Here is a 21,154-nt window from a genome sequence, read left to right as displayed (position 1 = left end):
TGTCTAAAAATAGTCTAAAAATGCGTAGGCCTGTATGATTTTACAAACTTCTTTTTGAGCCTGATTTAAATTTTTTGAAGGAAAAAGTGGGGTTCATCTTGGATTCGGAGAAATATGGAACTATATTTTTTTCAGAATGAAATTAAACATACATTTTCACGTAGTATCGGATTACGAAAAATAACAAACAAGTAAGCCGTAGTGTGGATATAATCTGCGGAAACGCAAGTTTTGAACAAACGGATTGCCGTTTCATACCGATTTTAAAGTGCATGAAGGGTTTTCCGACTTTTATACAAAATCGGATATAACGACAATCCGTTATAGCGAGTAAATTTTTCGCTGTTGTGAATTCTCGCTATAACAGACTTCTACTGTATTTAAGTAGGATTTTGTTTTATGTGAACAATGATATTGTAAAAAAATGAGATTGAAGGTCGAGAGAAAGAACTGCTAGGTACATTTAAGAAGGAAGCTAACTGAAAATTGTAAGACTCAAGAAGTTATTGTGAGAGGAATACTGAAAGAAATTGTAATAATAATAATAATAATAATAATAATAATAATAATAATATCTAGCATTTAACATAAGAAACAAGGTCAGAATCCCCACGAAAGTGGAAGATTGTTACTGTAATACCATACCAAATCAACCATGAGGGCTTGAACAGGATTAGTGTCCTGACAGGTTTGGAACTATGGTGAAATGAAATAACATTTAAAATTCAACCAGGTGAGAGGATGGAGATGAGTCACAAGAATCCGTCAACGATAAGTACCCGAAGATGTTGTCTTTCCTCTATTCTATCATGTAGAATGCAGAGTAGGAGTGTAGATTTTTCTTTATTTTTTCATGAGGTGACATAATTAAGATATAACTTGAGTAACATAATGTGATCGTTGCAAATATTCAATGATATCCATAATTTTGCAGTTAAGTTTTCAATGAGGAGATGGAATTATGTTTCCTGTGCAATATTCAACTTGTAAAAGCACATATTCGTGGTAATTTTTCTGGGATTTCCTGAAGATTATTCGTGAATGTAGGAAATATTATCCTCGTATTTGAAATGATATACCAGTTACTGCGTAGATAATTCTTGTGAGATGATGTACTTTACGTGTTGGTTTTGAGATCTTCTGATGTGATAACTTTCATGTATGCGTATGATTTGTTGAAGATGTGAGTATTTCGTCAAGTTAATACTAGGATGATTCTAACATGTATTTGATGATTAGATGGTTTCTTCGGATATATGTGCTTGTATATTTTTGGATCGATAGTTATGAATAGGCATGGTGTGCATGTAAGGTGTTGTGAATTGTAAATGAAGGGTCGTCGATAGAATGTTAATATGATAAAATGAGGTTGCTGTGATATATGATTTATTGAAAATAAGCATTATGGAAGTGTAGTGTGGTCTTCGAGAATTTTAATGAATTAAAAGTTGAGAATGATTAAATAAGATGTTCATCATGCGAAATTGAAGTGGCACCGGAAATAGACAAGTGATAAGATTAGATGATAGGGTTTTTTGCATAATGTTCTGAAGATTATAGTATTGAAACGTGAGTATGGTCATCAAAATATTAATCTATGGCATGATAAGATGCGAATGTTACATATTTGAATGGATAATCATTGATAGAGTATTTTCGACAGTAGATGGCATTGATATGAAGGTAATGAGATGTCTCATACTTAAGTGATGTTATTGTCACCTGAAGCAGTGCATGACTAGTATATATTTAAGTAGTTGCTTGTAGTATGGATTTCCGTAGACAGTAGTAGATCTTCATAATTTTCAGGAGAATAATCTTGGTGAAGCGAGATGCTGTTGGATCGTTTCCAAGTCTTATTATTTATTAATGATGTTATCAGCTAGATGTTGTGTATTTTAGGTGTGGCGGTTATGATTTTCCAGGAGATGCTGTTCCTGAATTTATTTGTTAGAATTAGTCGCAATGTCTCTGAATAGTATGTGATCACGTTATTAACAAGCGACAGCGTTGGACATAGGTTATTATGGGATACTCAAGTTGGAAAGATAGTTCATTCATGCAATGAGTCATAATATTGATGGAATATAGAAAGATGAAATGTTGGACTAATGAGTGACAAATACGAGTGAACTAAATATTTCTTATTTTAATTCTGTGATTGGCAGACAATGAAAAGATAGTAAAATAATGTAATGTGTTGTGATAAATAAGCTTTCAGCAAGTTCCATGTTGGATTTGTTACAAATCAAGTTTTGAATTTAAATTAGTTTATTACCAATATGTGATTAATTGTGTTACGATCCAAACTAACAAAGCATGCAATGTCGGTTTTATTCTTATTTTCCAAACATGTTGTGATACAGATATTATTGTTATTTTATTTCCATTTATGTTTGATTAATTAAATTGGAATATCCTTCCAAGAAACTAGAATTCTCAATATTTTCATTTTGTTGAATTAAGAATTAGAATAGCCTCACATAGTTAAGTGGAATGAATTCTTGCTATAGTGATAAGAGCCTAATGTTACGGAGAAATGAGCTATAACTGGCGTTCGTCGAATGTCCATACCCATGAGTGGAGACTCGTGTAACTCTGTTGACACCAGCCGAGGCGTACGTACACTATCTTCGAACCCTTAATTGAATCGATCCACGGACGGTTAAAATATATATGGCCACCAATAAAATATTACAAATTAGTATGTCTTAAGTAAAGTCATAATCTAAAACTTTGATGAAGAGTCAGACTACACATTTAAAATTGGAATTAAAATAACGCATTACAACTGTTGTGAATGGTGTTGTTGGACTGTGTCAATGTCCTTATAATAAACAAGTATTCTTGAATCTTGAATTGATCTTAGAGCTGATTTTCATTGTTTGTGTATATTGTGGACCCATTCGATCTACAAATTATCCCTTATTGAATAGAATATATGAGTAACAATTTATATAGTTCACCGGGCGAGTTGGCCGTGCGCCTAGAGGCGTGCGGCTGTGAGCTTGCATCCGGGAGATAGTAGGTTCGAATCCCACTATCGGCAGCCCTGAAGATGGTTTTCCGTGGTTTCCCATTTTCACACCAGGCAAATGCTGGGGCTGTACCTTAATTAAGGCCACGGCCGCTTCCTTCCAACTCCTAGGCCTTTCCCATCCCATCGTCGCCATAAGACCTATCTGTGTCGGTGCGACGTAAAGCCCCTAGCAAAAAAAAAAAATAAATAAATTTATAGTTCTGTTGTATGACTTGGGTCTATACATGTATATAGAAACTATAAACTTATTTTTATTTTGGCCTCTTCAGTTAATGTGTCAGAGCACAACCAATGTTATAAATTGTGAAATTAAAAGTTAAAGAGCTTACGTTTATAGTAAAATATTGAGAAATATCCCCATACGAGGTGATTAGATGGCTGGTGAACTTGCAGAATATTTGCAACATTTCTAAAATATTTTTGGGGGGGAAAGTTCCATTTTTCATCACATAATATATACTGGTTAAGATTACCCTAAATAAGTACATTAAATCTATATTACATAATTCCGTACAGATGCTCCTAGTGCTTTCTTAAATTCTGTTCTTGAATTATACATCTTCTAGTGTAATTACTCAGCTGCACAAAATATTCTGTAACAGTCAGGAAAAGGAGCTAAAACAGAAGAATTTGAAACATCTGGCGAAATGTGCCATTGGTGTGGTATATTGTTTATTCTAAAAGAGCCATAACATGCAGATATGGCCGTTAAGATTTATTTCAAAGAAAGAATATCATATATTTTCATAGAAGACAACCAAGACACAAATAAATAAATAAATAAATAAATAAATAAATAAATAAATAAATAAATAAATAATAAAGATAATGTGGCTGTATAGAATAAAAATTCCATTTGTATTTCTTATTACCAAAAGGACACAATTTTGTCCTGCCTCCATTTTCTTGCGTACGACTTATGGCCCTAGAGAAACGTATTTGTCACTTTCATATCTAACGGAGAATAGTCTTAATTTATGACTTTTTTTACACTTGTGGCCTCTTCTTCCCAAGGTGCAATATGTAACATAAAAGGCACTCCAAGATCAACACAGATAAATCACACCCCATTACAATGTGAAGCAAGTTTAGACAAATATGAAAACGTAGGACAGAATAGAGATTCAAAACAAGAAATGTGACAGCTATACGTTTAAGTTAAGATCAGCTAAATAAAATAAAACAGGCTCGCATTCATAAAGTATGTAACTAACTGGTAACCACTCAATGGAAAGAAATGAAGGCATTCTAAAGTAAAAAGTTGGGCACTGTGCCTTGGAAAAGATATATACATCGTATCAAATCAAATGGATATGACGAGACAAATGTCTTCAAAACAATTAAAAATATGATAGCAAGGAAGGCAATTGATAGACTCAAGGCCTCAATTTTATAAAACTGGGAAGAAAAACAAGGAAGTTAAAATCAAGGAACAGAAAAATAAATTTAAAATGTCTTTATCATGAGATGGCACATCTAACGTTATCTTGTGAAAAAAAAAAAAAAGGGGAGACCATGTAACAAGATAGTCTTTCAGTTCAAATTTAAGAAGATACCAGAACCATTAGAAATAATGATGACATGAAATATACACACAAAAAACAGAATGTTTCAGGTGTCACCCTCTGAAAAAGAAGAGGATTTGTTTTTTGGCCCCATGAGTAGCTACAGAAATAAATAGTCAGTCTTTGGCAGAGCTGTGCATGATCTCAAATATAAAGATAGGAACTTTCCACCTAATCCATAAAGTTATTTATTATAAGGTACTTAAAATAATTACATTGCAGTACTGGTTTTGACCCTATGTATGGGTCATTTTCAGCTGCTGAAGAACCTTAGTCTTATTAAAAACAACATACAATATTAAAATACTACTTATACTAATTATAAATGACTAATGCTAAAATACAGTGATGTGTTGTGGTGTTAAAATATGCTTGAAAGAGTAGTTTGAAAGTCTAAAATGTTCACCAGTTCGTTGTAGTGTCGATGTTCACTCATATACTCATTAATTTGATTGCATTGTTACAATGTTGATACTCTTATTAAAAATTTAAAAAAAAGTCATAATACTATGTTAAAAGGTACTGTGTTTTGTAAAATCTGCATCAACAGGAAATTTGGTAATAAATTATCATAGTCTTGATGAGTTTGTACAATGAGACGGGTGCAAATCGCATATTGTGAACAAAAAATTTATTTTCTTATGGTTTGCTCAAGGTCAAGCTGTTTGAGTTTGATGCCCCATTAATTAAAGTGCGAATGTTCCCCTCTTCATAACTGTGTTCTGTTGGACTGTGTCAGATTGTGTGCTTGTCTGCCTTTTCCTTTCCCCCCCCACCCCTATGTATGGGTCATCCTCAGTAGCTGTTGTGGTGTTAAATAACACATCATTGTAATTTAGCATTAGTCATTTATAATTAGTATAAGTAGTGTTTTAATGTTATATGTTGTTTTTAATAAGACTAAGGTTCTTATGTAGCTGAAGATGACCCATACATAGGGTTGAAACCGGTACTGCAATGTAAAATTATTTTAAGTACCTTATAATAAATAATTATTGATTAGGTGGAAAGTTCCTATCTTTACATTTGTGATCATTGGAATTATCAGTACGAAAAATGAAGTTAATAGATTATAATAGAGCTGTGAATTCCGAGGTAAGGCTGAATACTCCAGAGGTTGCCTGGTATCTGGAGGTGGGCCACTAACGACTACTCTCCCAGTAGCTGCGCATCACCTCACTATGACCCGAAACTTGTGATTGGCAATTCAAGGGACACCTTTTTAGTCTGGCCCTACTCTGAGGCAAATCCACTGTGGATAACCCTGAGCTGGCATACCCCTCAGGATCAACTAGTGCACAAGCCCCCACACCGACATCAAGATCTTGGTGTTACACTATTATCTTGTTTAGCTAATTAATTTGAGTTCAATATTTCTTTATTATATTGTAATCTACATGGTTAAGTGTAAAAGAGGGCCATGAGCCCTAATTTTGCCATTGCTTAACCCTCTTGGAGCCAGGAGCCGATCTGATCGGCCGCTCACTAGCAGCTGGAAGAGGCCAGAGCTCCGCCTGCACTCTACTACTGTAAAGTGCCAGGCCGTTTTTAGTAGAATTACGTGCATTTTAACATTCGCGTATATCTACCGGTGTATTTCAAATACCGGCAAGAAATTTTCTACACGTCGACTACATAAAATAAACAACTGATTTAGAGTGATATAAATAATTAAAAAGTATTATTGTTGATATTATGGTTGTCGATAACGTTTACTTTTAGGAAGAGAAAAACATTTTTGCACTTTCTCTCTCAATATCTACTTTGAAAATATCATCTACGATACAAAAGAATATACGACTAAATGCAGAATTTATTTCCAAATATAATTCTATAAAATGATTATTTTGAACGCGAAAAATAAAAATATAAAAAATTAAAATTCAAACGTATGTCCCTAATGAAAATAAGACAATTTTACTCACCGATAACATTCATGTATATATCGATGTATGGCAAACACTTAAGATAAATTTTATTTATGTGGTGTAGATTGTATAAAAATAGTTCTGAGTTATTAAAAAGTAAAAAATAATAGTTGAGATTATAGTTTTTATTTTATCGGAAATCCCCTTTTCTAGTTTTCTGTTTCAGTATCTATTTTTAAAAACAACTTACAATACAGTACAATACAATATGCGTAATTAAAACATCTATGGCACTAAAGCCCTGATGGGCCTTGGTCTACTAAGCGACCGCTGCTCAGTCCGAAGACCTGCAGTTTACGAGGTGACGCATGGTCAGTGAGACGAATTCTCTCGTTCATTATTCATGGTTTTCTAGACCAAGGTAGCTCTCTTAGCCTAAGATCTCTCCTCGATTGTCATCACTTAGTTTGAGTGGACCTCGAACCAACACTCAGACCCAGGTAAAAACCGTTCACCTGTCCGGGAATCGAACCCATGATCTCCGAGTGAGAGGCAGGCACACTACACTTGACCCGTGGGGACCGGCATTTACGTAATGATAGAAAATTCATTTATGAACAGAATAATTGCTCTGAACGAGAAAAAGAAAAACAAAAAATGCAAACACAAATTTACTATGTCACTAGTAAAAAAGAAGGAAAATGACAAAATAAATTTACTCACCGAAAATTTTTGATAAGAAGACTCGTCACCGCTATATAATGTTGTTCAAAGTTTGAGACCACTGTTGAAGCACTTAAGGTTATTTACACTAACACTAATCACTTATCACTAACACTAATCACTTATCACTAACACTAATAGGAACAATAGAAAGCGTAACGCAACGTCATATAAAATCTCTGTTTTTTGTTCAAGTAGAAGTTAAAATATATTTTGTTTATTTAGGGCATTTATGAAGAGCTGCACATTTAGTATGCAGGCCTTTATCGCACTTGATGCACACAGTTCGCGACCTCTTTCTCTGTTGCGGAGAGCTACATACAACGCACCGTCTTTCTAATGTACCTGACAAAAGTTTTACGCCACACACGGGAATATTCGTGATAATCTTTTGTCTATTCTCAAACCATTCAGTACTCAGAGATTCAATTATACTGGAGTAGAACTGGAGCCTAGTCATTTTCTTTCCGTTACAGTTTTCTAAATACATCAAATAAGCATTTAAGACCATTCTCGAAATTATATTGAATGCAACTTTTTTCCAGAATTTCAAAGTTCTACGTTCATCTAAATAAAAATACACCATCATGTCATTTGTATCAATGCCACCCATATAACGATTATAGTCTAAGATCACGTTAGGTTTCTTCTTGGGTTGATTAATGTTTCTAGCAGTTGCAGGCACTTCTGTTTCTATCGCAGCTCCGCGTGTACTTATAAGCACCACCTGATTTTTCTGAGATTTTTTCTGTTTGGATCCCACTAGTAAAATTGGCCCCTGTCTGAAATATTTATTACAAACTAATTTAAATGGCTTTTTCACAGCATCTGGTAGTCCCTTCCTGTTTCTTCGTATAGTGCCGGTAATAAATGTTCCAAGTGAGTATAAATGTTTTGCAAGGGGGATTGACATAAAATAATTATCTGCGTAAACGTGAAAACCTTTCATAAAATAATTCCCTAGGGACATGAGTTTGGTCACTACAGTGTAGGCCAGTCCATTAATTCTGATTTCGTTTCTATCTTCAGTGGATCTTGCTCCTCGGTAGGTATAAAAACCAACACAATACTTACTAACTGCATCACACAACATCCAAAATTTTATCCCCCACTTGTGATGGTGCTTATTCGGCATGTATTGGAGTAGTTGTGTATGGCATTTAGTTCCAACTAAACTTTCGTCTATGGAAAGTTGCTGATGAGGAGTATAATGATGTCTAAATAGCCTATTAGCATGATCTACAAGAGGCTGGAATCGAGCACAGGGATCGTAGTTTGGAGAGCCAGGAGGAGAAAGCTTACTGTTGTCAACTAAATGAAAAAATTTCAAAATAAGCTGAAACCTATTCCTTGAGAACATTTCACCAAACCAAGGGGTAATGAAATGGTCTACAGTACTCCAGTACGAAACAATGGTAGGTTTTCTTATTAGTCCCATATTCATGATGACAGCTATGAACGCCCTTATTTCGTCAATTGTAGTGCGTCTCCAACATCGAGAGCGGGAATTAGGTGACAGTTCATTACAAGTAAGGAGTTGGTCAGCATAGCGATTGGTCTCGGTGACCACAAGGTTTAGCAGAGAAAAAGTGAAAAATAAATTGAAGTATGATATGGGCGGAGAATCAGGCGCAGGGGCATGTTTAGGTCCAGGAAGTTCCATGAACGAAACAGGAGACTGAGGGACGTTGTCAGGTTCATTGGGAGAAATTTCCACAAAATGTTCTCCAGAGACATCATCATCATCATCATCATCATCATCTTCGTCATCACTAGTTTCATCAACAACAGTATTCACAGTAGCCTTACTGCCATTAGAAACAAATAAACGCCTCTTCTTTAGCTGTGGTGATCCCGGGGACGTGTCTGGTATAATTTCATCACTACTCTCTGAACTAAATTCACTATCGCTATCCGATAAATCATCCGCGTTCACTTCGCATTGTTCCAAATATTCCATTAATTTATCGTCATCAATACCTGCTGAAAATATATCACGTGAACTACTTGCCATTCTGCTGTCAAGAATCCACTCACTGCAAGGAGCAATCTTGTACTGACCGGTTAGCGGTATTTCTAAACACAGGAAACAACTCTTGTGAAAGCTAGAACACCCTCTTAGAAATTCCAAAGCAAGGTCAGGCACACAATATCTTGTAGCCCATTTACTACAGGTTGTCACAAAAGTACGCACGTCACTATAGACTGCCAAAAAAGTATGTATATCACAGAATTTTCAGCCGGCCGATGTAATCGGCTCTGGCAACTTCCGCACGGATATTTAAAGGCCGATCTCATCGGCTCTGGCAATTTAAAGGGCGGACGCTCGCAGTACCGCCTGGCTCCAAGAGAGTTAAGAAATAAATAAGTAAATAATTATGAAGCCATGGCATAGTGAATTCATGAACCTTGCTTAAGAAATAAATAAGTAAATAATTATGAAGTCATGGCATAGTGAATTCATGAACCTGGTGCTAATTACTAAAACAGTCATAAGAGACAGGAGCATTTATATTTTCTTTCTCTTAAGAAAATTACAAACAGTAGGTTGTGTTCAGACGCACAGCCTTATGAATACCAGTAAACTCATTACCACTACGCCACAATAGTAACATGCAGAATTGGCCATGTCAGACTGTATTCTAACAACATGTAACATTGCCTGTCTCCAAATAGTAGCAAAGGGACATCAAGGGGGGCTTACATTCAAATGAGCTGTCTCCCTTTTTATTGACAGCTGTACCTGATACGATACATATTTGCTTTGGTCTCTTCTGTTATCCCACAAAGTTTGCAAATAGAATTTTTCTAGACCCGGTATATGTCTATCACTATTATGATTGTTGTTTTAACAAGCAAAGCAGGACTTTCAGTGCATATGTTTGTATGTTCAAGAGAGAGATATTTATATGAGTTGTATTAGTTGTTGGTTGAGTAGTTCCATCAAACTATGCATGATGTAGATCCTGCTGTGTAATAGCTTGGTTGATTTTAACACATCCTAACCTTTTGTACAAGAGATTTGTGTTGTTTTGTAGGCAGCCGCCATGTTTCACTCTCCACAGGTCCTGGGCGGCCACCAAAGAACAAGACATCGTGTACCTGGTGCGGTGAGAACAAACAGCCTCTAAAGTATGTGCTTCCTACACAACATGGCAAGAAGGAGTTTTGCTCAGAAACTTGCCTTTCTGAGTTCCGTAAAGCATATATTAAGGTAGGATACCAATATATTTATTAGAGCACATTCTCTCATGATCAACTGGGCAGTGCAATTTCTGGAGGGATTCTAAGGCATGCATGGATCAGTTCAGGTTTCTGTGGTGCACATTTTGGATGTTCTTCCTCTGTTCTTTACCCTTGCACTCACAAGTCAGATGACTGAATTTATTTTAGATAGAAAAGAACCACTGTTGGAAGTCCTGAAGATGGTTTTCTGTGGTTTCCCATTTTTGCACCAGGCAGATGCCCAGGCTGTACCTTAATTAAGGCCACGGCTGCTTCTTTCCCACTCCTAGCCCTTTCCTATCCCATTGTCGCCATAAGACCTATCTGTGTCGGTGTGACGTAAAGCAACTTGAAAAAACAAATAGCCTAAACCACTGGATATACATTTATAAAACACTAGTACCACCTAAAATTTGCCTGCTGCCATTTCTTGATGGATACAGTACTTTTGTATCCATCTCTTGGCACAGGCCAGAGTAAAGTGTAGCTTCCACGGAAGTCCCAGTCTCATCCATGGCTGTGACAATATGGAAGCTGCTGGGGTATGGGTGGTGCTGAGTAATGGCATTCAGAGCACGACTAGTGAATCTGAGTGTTATGAAAGGTGTTGCTCATAGGGTCAGTCGTGATGCAATAGCACTTTCTGACCCAGTGAGGAAAGCAATGGCAAACTACCTCATTCCTCGTCTTGCCTAGTACGCCTCATTTTGGTGCTGTCATTGGTTTTTGCGGTTTCCTTATAACCGCATAACCTTTGGTGGTGCTATCTGAGGATCCAACCAGCCTCTGGGCTGATGACCTAACAGACAGACAGACACCACCTAAAAAAGAGAACAGCTTATTAGTGATAGAATGACTTTTATTTTTATTTTATAAGAACATCCTCAAATTCAAATCACTTATTTCCATACATAAATTTGTATATACAATATTGTTTATTTTGTGTGAATTTTTACTGATTGTTATGAATGGGTGATTAAGAGATACAAATTTCATTTTGAATGGTCCGTATTGAACTGTGATTACAATTAAATGGGTGATACAAACAAGTGAAAAGGTAGTTTGAATGTTAAACCATTAGTGCTTAAAGAAGATTTTTACAGTCTTTTACATCTTATTAAAAAAAAAAAACACTAGACAAAAGTATAGCCTTAGGGGAAAAAAAACCCAAAAAATAACCATGCTGAGTGCAAATCTGAACTCCAGTTCAAACAGGTTCTCATTAGCCCATATCTACTGATTTCAAGCCAGTTTCAAAATACTGTGCCATGTATATAATTGGGCTTGAATTCAGTACTTGGCCTGTTACGGATCTTTCTAACATTTGGATGGGGGTGAGAGGGAGGAGGTAGTAATTTTTTTTTTTTTTTTTTTTTTTTCTTTTCGTCTGAGGCTTTGCACAAATTAGCAAGAATGACAGGGAATGAAAGAGTCAATGCACAACCTATTAGCATTTAGAACATTTTGTTCTCACAATTGACTTGCAAGTTTTGTGGGCCTAACATCTTTATTCCTTCTATGGTGTGTGTTGCACAAGATGGTCCATCCTATTGTACCTCACAGAATCTGATATCTGACTGTCTTGAGACAATGCTGATGAAGTGGGCAGTCTTCCAGATACCTTTGGTTGTACCTGATACCTATGGAGATATGCACTAGTCATTTCACTTCTGAATTCCAGTTTGGATATTTTTTAAATGTTAATTTTGTAGTACAAAATCCAACTGTTCTGATTAGCTGCGTCAAACATATATGTATTTATAGGCCAATACAATTTATTTAATCAAATTTCAATCAGGAAGCATCTCATGTTCTTATCCATCCAGTCAGTGCAGCCTATGTACGAATTGTAATTAGTAATCACTTTTGGTCTTGGACTCGTTATGTTTGCCTTTTGCTGTTGAGAAAACTTTTTGAGTTGGGTAATTTCTTGTGTGCTTGTTGCAAGAAATGAAAATCATGATAATAGCAGCATTATCCATCCACTAGATATATGACCGTAGTTTCTTCCATTGCAGTTCCAAAATATCCACAATTTTTCTTCAGAAACATCTGCTTATTGGTCGAGGGACCTTCTTTTGAAATTTGGTTTCCCCGTATTGTTCCAATGGCTGAGAACTTACGGAATGTTATAAATTATAATATGCTGCACAAGAAAATGAGCTGTCTGTATAAAACGAGTACAGTAGAAGTCCACTATAGGAAGTATGGGATGTAACGAGAACTTCGTTATAACATCAGCTTTTTATGTCCCTTCGAAATTCCTATATGAAACTGTGTGTGATCCTTCAGTTACAGGGATAGCCCAATCATTGTCGCATCCCTTATTACGAGCGATTAAGTGTGCACGATTTTTCCGTTACAAATATTTATGCATCTTGCTATTATATATTGTATGCAATCGATCATCTTTGGTATCGTTTCCTCGCTATATCCACTACCAAGCTCTCTCGTCGACATTCGAAGGCGATATCGGAATCCCGTCAACTGCTGTTCAACAAAGAAAAATGAAAATGAAAGGGAACATGTTTTCATAATAAGTGCGTAAATATGTATCCGATAGCATTGTTTACTCCTTAAAAATAAAGGCTGAAGTGAACCATCGCTTTATTTTAATGCTAAATACGGCAATTAAGTAAGACTGGAATACTCCTCAAGATATGGCAGAGTACATAATTTATTTCGGAGGTTGGTTTATATTTTCTTGCATCTGGTTACGTTTCAGAAAGGCTTTTATTATATAAATTTATGGCGAGAAGGTTATCATTTCTCTTCTGGTGCTTGAAATATGTTTTTATGATGTATATAATACGGTTAAGTTAGGTTAGGTGACGCTATTTGATTAAGAAAACTGAAACATTTGATACAAAATGCGATCAGTCATCTTTGGAACGGTATCGTTTTCTCGCTATTTGCACTTGTGAGCTCTCTCGTTGATATTCAAAGGTGATGTTAGAGTCGATTAGTAATACCTGTCAACTGTCATTCCGTAAAGAAAATCAGAAATGTAAGGGGAGAACATCTTTTCGTAATAAATACGTTAAATAACGTGGTCAATAGCAGTCGTTAACTCGTTAGAAATAAAGGCTACAGAAAATATCGCTTAATTTTAATACTCTACACTGAAATTAAGTAAGTATGCGATACACCTCAAGATTTGGCAGAGCGCATCACCTTTTTCAGAGGTTAGATTATATTTTCTCGCGTCTAATTAAATGGCAAGAACCACGTGGGCTGTCTTTGAACTGTCGTTACTTTCACCTGGTTGCGGCGATTACATCAGAGTTAGTTCTGCATAGACTTGCCGGATACCACTGATTGACACGCAATTGTGATGCGGATTACGAGACAAATTATACTCATTGTCCGCGAGAAATAAATAAAATCGAATGGCAAATGACATCTAGATATTTATCATATCAGAAAAGAAAGGTAGATTTGAATTTATGGCCGAAACGTAAATACGTAATCAATCAAGCATGCAATCAATCAATCATTCACAACAGCGCATATAAGTAAAACTTCACACATTGAGTATTTCAATAAAATAAAATTCTAGAGAGGAACATATAGCATAGACAAGGCAATATTAAAATAATAAAAAAAGTGCAGTACTTTACCTAATCAGAATCTGATAAAGGACAAACTCCTTCCAAGTCGGATTTCTCTCTCGCCTTTTCATCACTGCTGCTCGCGTCATTCAGATTAATGACCAGACGGTCCACAGTTATATTGCACAGACCATCCAATTTCCAAAATGTCTCCTCTTCCCCCACCACGTGGTGAATAAAGGCTTGCCACATTTAAGCGGTTACGTTAACCAGAGCTTCATTAATTAATGTCCTGACCTCTGCCAGTTTGAAGGTTTTATTATTGCGTGCAACATGTCCCTTCACCTGGCTCCACACCAACTCAATCGGATTCAAAACACAGTGATAAGGAGGAAGTTTCAACACCGTATCACCTGCTTCCTCTGCCAGTGTGTCAATAACAAACCTGCCATACTTTTTTGTCACACTGTGAGTTTTTATCACTCAGAGTAGTTCCTCTTTCACCATATCTTTACCGTAGGTAAGACCTTTTGTCTCTATCCATGCGATAATGTCATCCTTCGCCACGATCTGGTGGGAATATGATCTAACTTAACACTGTGATATGACGCATTGTCCATAACAATCACACTGTTCAGTTCAAGCAGAGGTACAATTTTCTTAAACCATGCAGTAAAAACTTCACCCGTCATCTCCTCATGAAAATCATTCGATTCCATCATAAATTCTCCACCCTCTAAAAACCCATCGTCACTTCCTATGTGCAATAAAATCAGTCGTCTTCCCTTTCCTGTCAAATTTTTTAGACTTGTACTTAATCCTGCTTTGAATGCCTGTTTCTTAGTCTTTATATTTGTATCTACCCACACTCTGGAAGTGGTATATCCTTCGTTTACCCACGTTTCATCCAAATAATACAATTTTCGCCCAGCTTACCTAAATGCACGAATTTTCCTCAAATAATCCCTCCGCCAAAGCAGTACGTCTTTGTGATCAAAAACAAGGTTTTTCCTATTTCTTGTAACAAACTTGAAACCTATTTCGCAAAGAAGCTTATAAAATGTTGTTCTTTTAAAATTGGGTAGTTCGGGATCATCATTCACAAAATCCATTATTTTTTCTACTGTTGGCTGTTCGTTTCTCTTGAAAAACTGATGTACTTTTATGCCGCACAGCACTTCTAACAAATTCATCGCACTGAATCTCTAACACAGGTTTCTGTTACTTTTTCGATTTCTCAGGTGTTTTTACCAATCCTTGGTGTAGTCGTTCACTGTGCGCGGAATTAATGCTCCACTCTGAAACACCAGTGAACTCGGATGTCAACTTCACAATATACTTTAAAGCTAAAGTCGGATATTTCTCACAAAATTTCTGAAATACATTCAATACAATTGTTTTCTCGCCACTTTTCAAAGGCTTCTCTTTGTGATGCTTAACAAACTCAACTCGGTGATCCATATGGCACAAGAACAAGTAATGTTACAGTCACTCACTCACTCACTCACTGTATCTACTTGCTTTCATGCTCACAGCTTAACAAATGGTGGGTCAAGCACGAGCGCATGCGTCCCTGGCACTCTTCAATTTGAAATGCTTGTTTATATTAAATAACAATGAATATAAGTAATTTTTTGTATACTTTTCTGATTTAAATTATGTGAGGAATTATATTTTGGACATTTTGCATGTATGGTCACATTAGCCGTGATGTGGCTAACGTACTAGTTTCATGTCTCCGCGTAAGTGTCCCACAGCAGCACTAACCAGTAAACGTTAACCCAACCACGTGCAGACCTCTCTCCGAGCACGTGCTCATGTTTACACCACAACTGGTTCTCTGGGTGAAATCTGTATACTCACAGGTAATGAAATTCGCACATGTATTACAGACCTGTGTTTTGCACATTGCGGCACCATTGACAGGCAACGCAAACCTGTGGTGTTCGTTACCTATGTGTACTAACCACAGGGACTCGTGTTATACCGTGGTGTTCCTCATATAGTGGATACTAATCATAGGCAAGCCAGAACCATGGGTTCCGTCATTCCATGGTGTCGCTCATATAGTGCTACTAATCACAGGTACTGTAAAAGCTGTCACGCTCTCGTTTGCTACTAATCACAAACCTATTTGGTACCTAACATACTGTAGTGGTACTACACGCAAGGAAAAGTGACCCATGATATTCTCCATGCAGTGGTACTAATCACAAGGAGTTTCATGGTTCTAATATAATCATCCCTTGGTTGCCCCTTTTAGTTGCCTCTTATGACAGGTACAGAGGGGATACCGTGGGTGTATTCTTCGTCTGCGTACCCCACCCACAGGTGGTTGTGTGTTTGGTCCGCGAGAGGTATTTTATTCCCCTCAAGTACGCTGCCAAGCCGTTTAGGAACCCCCTATCCGCCACCTGGGCGTATCACCTCTCCCCCTGCTACGCCAGCGTAGTAGGTTCGTAGTTTCGTCGACATTCGAATGCAATGTTACAAGTTACTATTCTCATTTTGGTTCCGTATTGAAGTTGACGTATGTCTCAAGTGTTATTACAATATTATAAGTCCACCTGTTCAATACAATACAATATGATCCACTATTTCATATGGTCAAATGTTTTTTATACATAATACATAAAAGTCAAAGGTACATGTTTCACCCTCCTTAGGGGCATCATCAGCCTATATCAATCTTAAAAAATAATAATAATACATATACTTATAAATTATAGGTTAAAATGTTGAAAATGGTTTCGTAAAACATTATACAATAACATCTAAAACAACGATAATGCACCAAAGTATGTTAAAAGAGAGTGAAATTAACAGTTTGAAGATTAAAACGTGATTAAACATGAGATTTTGAGAGTCTAAAACTAAAATGGATCCATATTTTTATAATATCATTAAGACTGTGAAAGCCTTGAGTATAAAAACAATCATCAAAGGGGGATGTTTCTTCAATTCCCAAGTTGAATCCAAGGTGGTAAAATCACTTTCAGTTATTTAAAACGGAAGTGTGAATGTAATAAACAAGTTTAAAATGTATATGATTGGGATATCTGAAAGTCAAGAAGAAAATGGAACTTCTGTAGAGGCGATGCTTGTGATAAAACGTATGTCAAAGCTAGCAGAGTTCGGAAATTATGGTAGTCGAATGGATCTAAAAGATAGTCAAGTTGATATATAATTCCGTTGAAACATGTGTTGGAAGAAATGTTCAGGATTTTCTGAAACAAAATGTAGAAGAAAGTATGTTAATAATACCGTACTGTACAAGAGACTTCCCGTACGTCAAAGATGGCTAATGCGGTACTTACTCGTACGGAGCGTATTAAGTACGTCAGGTTGTTACAGCAGCGCTAGCTTGACTGGGTTTTCGACTTCTAGTATTATAACGGTGTGGCTGAGGCAGTGAAGGGCATGGAGGGGGGGTAATGGTGGGTGGATCCTTGCGCGCATGTGTTGTTATTGGCGGGCTGTTAGGAGCAAGATGGGCGGGCCTATCATTTGACGAGGTGGTGGAAGCTTTAGAACAAGAAGTTCTAAAAGTTGGCGGGATTGTATTATGTTTTGAATTCACCATGCCTAATAACTTTGGAGTTAGCTCATATAAAGGATTTTTTGTTTCCGTGATATCGTTAAGATTATGGTCTTTGTTATAGGCTTGGTCTAAAAAGATGTAAAGATTTTCTAATTCATTCATAAGTTTTCCTTTGCCTATGCATTTTAGAATAGTGAGATCTTTATCAATTGATGTGAACTGATGTCCTGTTTCACTCATGTGTGAGCTCATCGCTGAATATTTGTTGTGCTTTAAGGCATTATAATGCTCCATATATCTCGTATGAAAGCTGCGCCCAGTCTGTCCAACATAACTAAATCCACACTGAGCACAAGTGAGTCTGTAAATACCAGATCTCGAAAAACGGCTGTTTTTATAATTGACTTTATTATGATTGAAAAATATACTTTGATTTGTATTGACTGTTCTGAAAGCAATATTAGTGTCGTATTTCTTCAGTGTGTTGGCGATCTGGTGGATGGCTGGGTTATTGTATGTAAACGTAGCGAAACTAGTTTTTTTAGGTTTATCCGGAATGAGATTCGTGGATAGTTTGTATTTAACTTTACTGATTAACTGGTTAATCATTTCAACCTTGAACCCATTAAGCTTGGCCAAGTTCCTTATGTAGTTTAATTCTATTTTTAAGTTGTTAGGGGATAGTGGGATTTTTAAGGCTCTGTGTATTAAATTATAGAATGACGCTTGTTTTTGAGATTTAGGATGTAAAGAGGAATTATTTATGGTTATAGGAGACTGTGTGGGTTTTCTGTAGATTTGAAAATCGAAAGTATTATTGGCGCGCGTGATCGTTATATCTAAAAAATTTAAGGACTGTTTAACTTCGTCTTCTTTAGTAAATTTTACATTAGGATCAATTTTATTTAAAATCTCTAAAACTTCGTCGCTGTTAGTAACATTTTTGTCAATAACTACAAAAGTGTCGTCAACAAATCTCAGCCATAAACATATACCTTTTATATGTTCTTTAATTTTCGTGTATTCTATTGAGTCCATGTAAAGATTTGACATAAAAAAGAAATTACCTACACTAGCTAAAGAACTTAATGCTAAATCCGACTCTAATCAAAAATCTTTACTAAGTAATTTGAGAACGAAAATAGAAAACAACATCATCATAGTCACAATAGCTGACAAGGGAGGGTCTATGGTGTTAATGGATAAGGACCATTACATAAATAAAACTGAAGAATTTTTTAAGGATAAGATTTATACAGTAGTTAGCAAAGATCCTATCGTAAGAATACAACGTAATTTAAAATCTCTAATTAAGAACTCCACATTCCTTCTCAATGAACAGGAACAACAGAGACTGATCAACATGAACCCCAGCATTCCAATAGCCAGAGCCCTACCTAAAATCCATAAAAACAACATTCCCGTACGTCCGATTATTAACTGCCGTAATAGCCCTACCTATAAAGTTTCCAAATATATCCACGGTTTTCTCAAACAACATTACAAGTTTAATAATAAACTTCCTTTAAAGAATTCAATCAAATTTTGCGATATTTTAAGTAAATTTGACTTACAACCTAACCATATAATGTGTTCCTATGATGTCATAAACATGTACCCAAATATACCTACTAAAGAAACAGTCAACATTATCTATGACAATATTTCAAAACATAGCAGCCTGAGTAAGCTGGAAATTGATGAATTTATGAAGATCCTGAATTTTGTATTGAATAACAACTTTTTTTCCTTTAATGGCAAGATTTATCAACAGACTGGCTTAGCCATGGGTGACCCTTTGTCCGGCATCTTGGCCGATATTTACATGGACTCAATAGAATACACGAAAATTAAGAACATATAAAAGGTATATGTTTATGGCTGAGATTTGTTGACGACACTTTTGTAGTTATTGACAAAAATGTTACTAACAGCGACGAAGTTTTAGAGATTTTAAATAAAATTGATCCTAATGTAAAATTCACTAAAGAAGACGAAGTTAAACAGTCCTTAAATTTTTTAGATATAACGATCACGCGCGCCAATAATACTTTCGATTTTCAAATCTACAGAAAACCCACACAGTCTCCTATAACCATAAATAATTCCTCTTTACATCCTAAATCTCAAAAACAAGCGTCATTCTATAATTTAATACACAGAGCCTTAAAAATCCCACTATCCCCTAACAACTTAAAAATAGAATTAAACTACATAAGGAACTTGGCCAAGCTTAATGGGTTCAAGGTTGAAATGATTAACCAGTTAATCAGTAAAGTTAAATACAAACTATCCACGAATCTCATTCCGGATAAACCTAAAAAAACTAGTTTCGCTACGTTTACATACAATAACCCAGCCATCCACCAGATCGCCAACACACTGAAGAAATACGACACTAATATTGCTTTCAGAACAGTCAATACAAATCAAAGTATATTTTTCAATCATAATAAAGTCAATTATAAAAACAGCCGTTTTTCGAGATCTGGTATTTACAGACTCACTTGTGCTCAGTGTGGATTTAGTTATGTTGGACAGACTGGGCGCAGCTTTCATACGAGATATATGGAGCATTATAATGCCTTAAAGCACAACAAATATTCAGCGATGAGCTCACACATGAGTGAAACAGGACATCAGTTCACATCAATTGATAAAGATCTCACTATTCTAAAATGCATAGGCAAAGGAAAACTTATGAATGAATTAGAAAATCTTTACATCTTTTTAGACCAAGCCTATAACAAAGACCATAATCTTAACGATATCACGGAAACAAAAAATCCTTTATATGAGCTAACTCCAAAGTTATTAGGCATGGTGAATTCAAAACATAATACAATCCCGCCAACTTTTAGAACTTCTTGTTCTAAAGCTTCCACCACCTCGTCAAATGATAGGCCCGCCCATCTTGCTCCTAACAGCCCGCCAATAACAACACATGCGCGCAAGGATCCACCCACCATTACCCCCCCTCCATGCCCTTCACTGCCTCAGCCACACCGTTATAATACTAGAAGTCGAAAACCCAGTCAAGCTAGCGCTGCTGTAACAACCTGACGTACTTAATACGCTCCGTACGAGTAAGTACCGCATTAGCCATCTTTGACGTACGGGAAGTCTCTTGTACAGTACGGTATTATTAACATACTTTCTTCTACATTTTGTTTCAGAAAATCCTGAACATTTCTTCCAACACATGTTTCAACGGAATTATATATCAACTTGACTATCTTTTAGATCCATTCGACTACCATAATTTCCGAACTCTGCTAGCTTTGACATACGTTTTATCACAAGCATCGCCTCTACAGAAGTTCCATTTTCTTCTTGACTTTCAGATATCCCAATCATATACATTTTAAACTTGTTTATTACATTCACACTTCCGTTTTAAATAACTGAAAGTGATTTTACCACCTTGGATTCAACTTGGGAATTGAAGAAACATCCCCCTTTGATGATTGTTTTTATACTCAAGGCTTTCACAGTCTTAATGATATTATAAAAATATGGATCCATTTTAGTTTTAGACTCTCAAAATCTCATGTTTAATCACGTTTTAATCTTCAAACTGTTAATTTCACTCTCTTTTAACATACTTTGGTGCATTATCGTTGTTTTAGATGTTATTGTAT

At 36.1% G+C, this 21,154-nt stretch overlaps 1 protein-coding gene across 3 annotated transcripts in view; it reads left to right on the top strand.

Moving 5' to 3' along the window:
- Positions 1-21,154, top strand: part of Scm (Polycomb protein Scm) — a 478,066-nt gene that overhangs the window by 71,783 nt on the left and 385,129 nt on the right. For all 3 annotated transcript variants that reach the window (XM_067142594.2, XM_067142591.2, XM_067142593.2), the window contains one exon: positions 10,262-10,410. In XM_067142594.2, coding sequence (XP_066998695.1) covers positions 10,262-10,410 — 149 coding nt within the window. The remainder of the gene's footprint in view (positions 1-10,261; positions 10,411-21,154) is intronic.

This window comes from Anabrus simplex, chromosome 3 (assembly GCF_040414725.1).
Source record: "Anabrus simplex isolate iqAnaSimp1 chromosome 3, ASM4041472v1, whole genome shotgun sequence".
NCBI lineage: Eukaryota > Metazoa > Arthropoda > Insecta > Orthoptera > Tettigoniidae > Anabrus > Anabrus simplex.
This window is presented reverse-complemented; position numbering and strand designations above follow the sequence as displayed.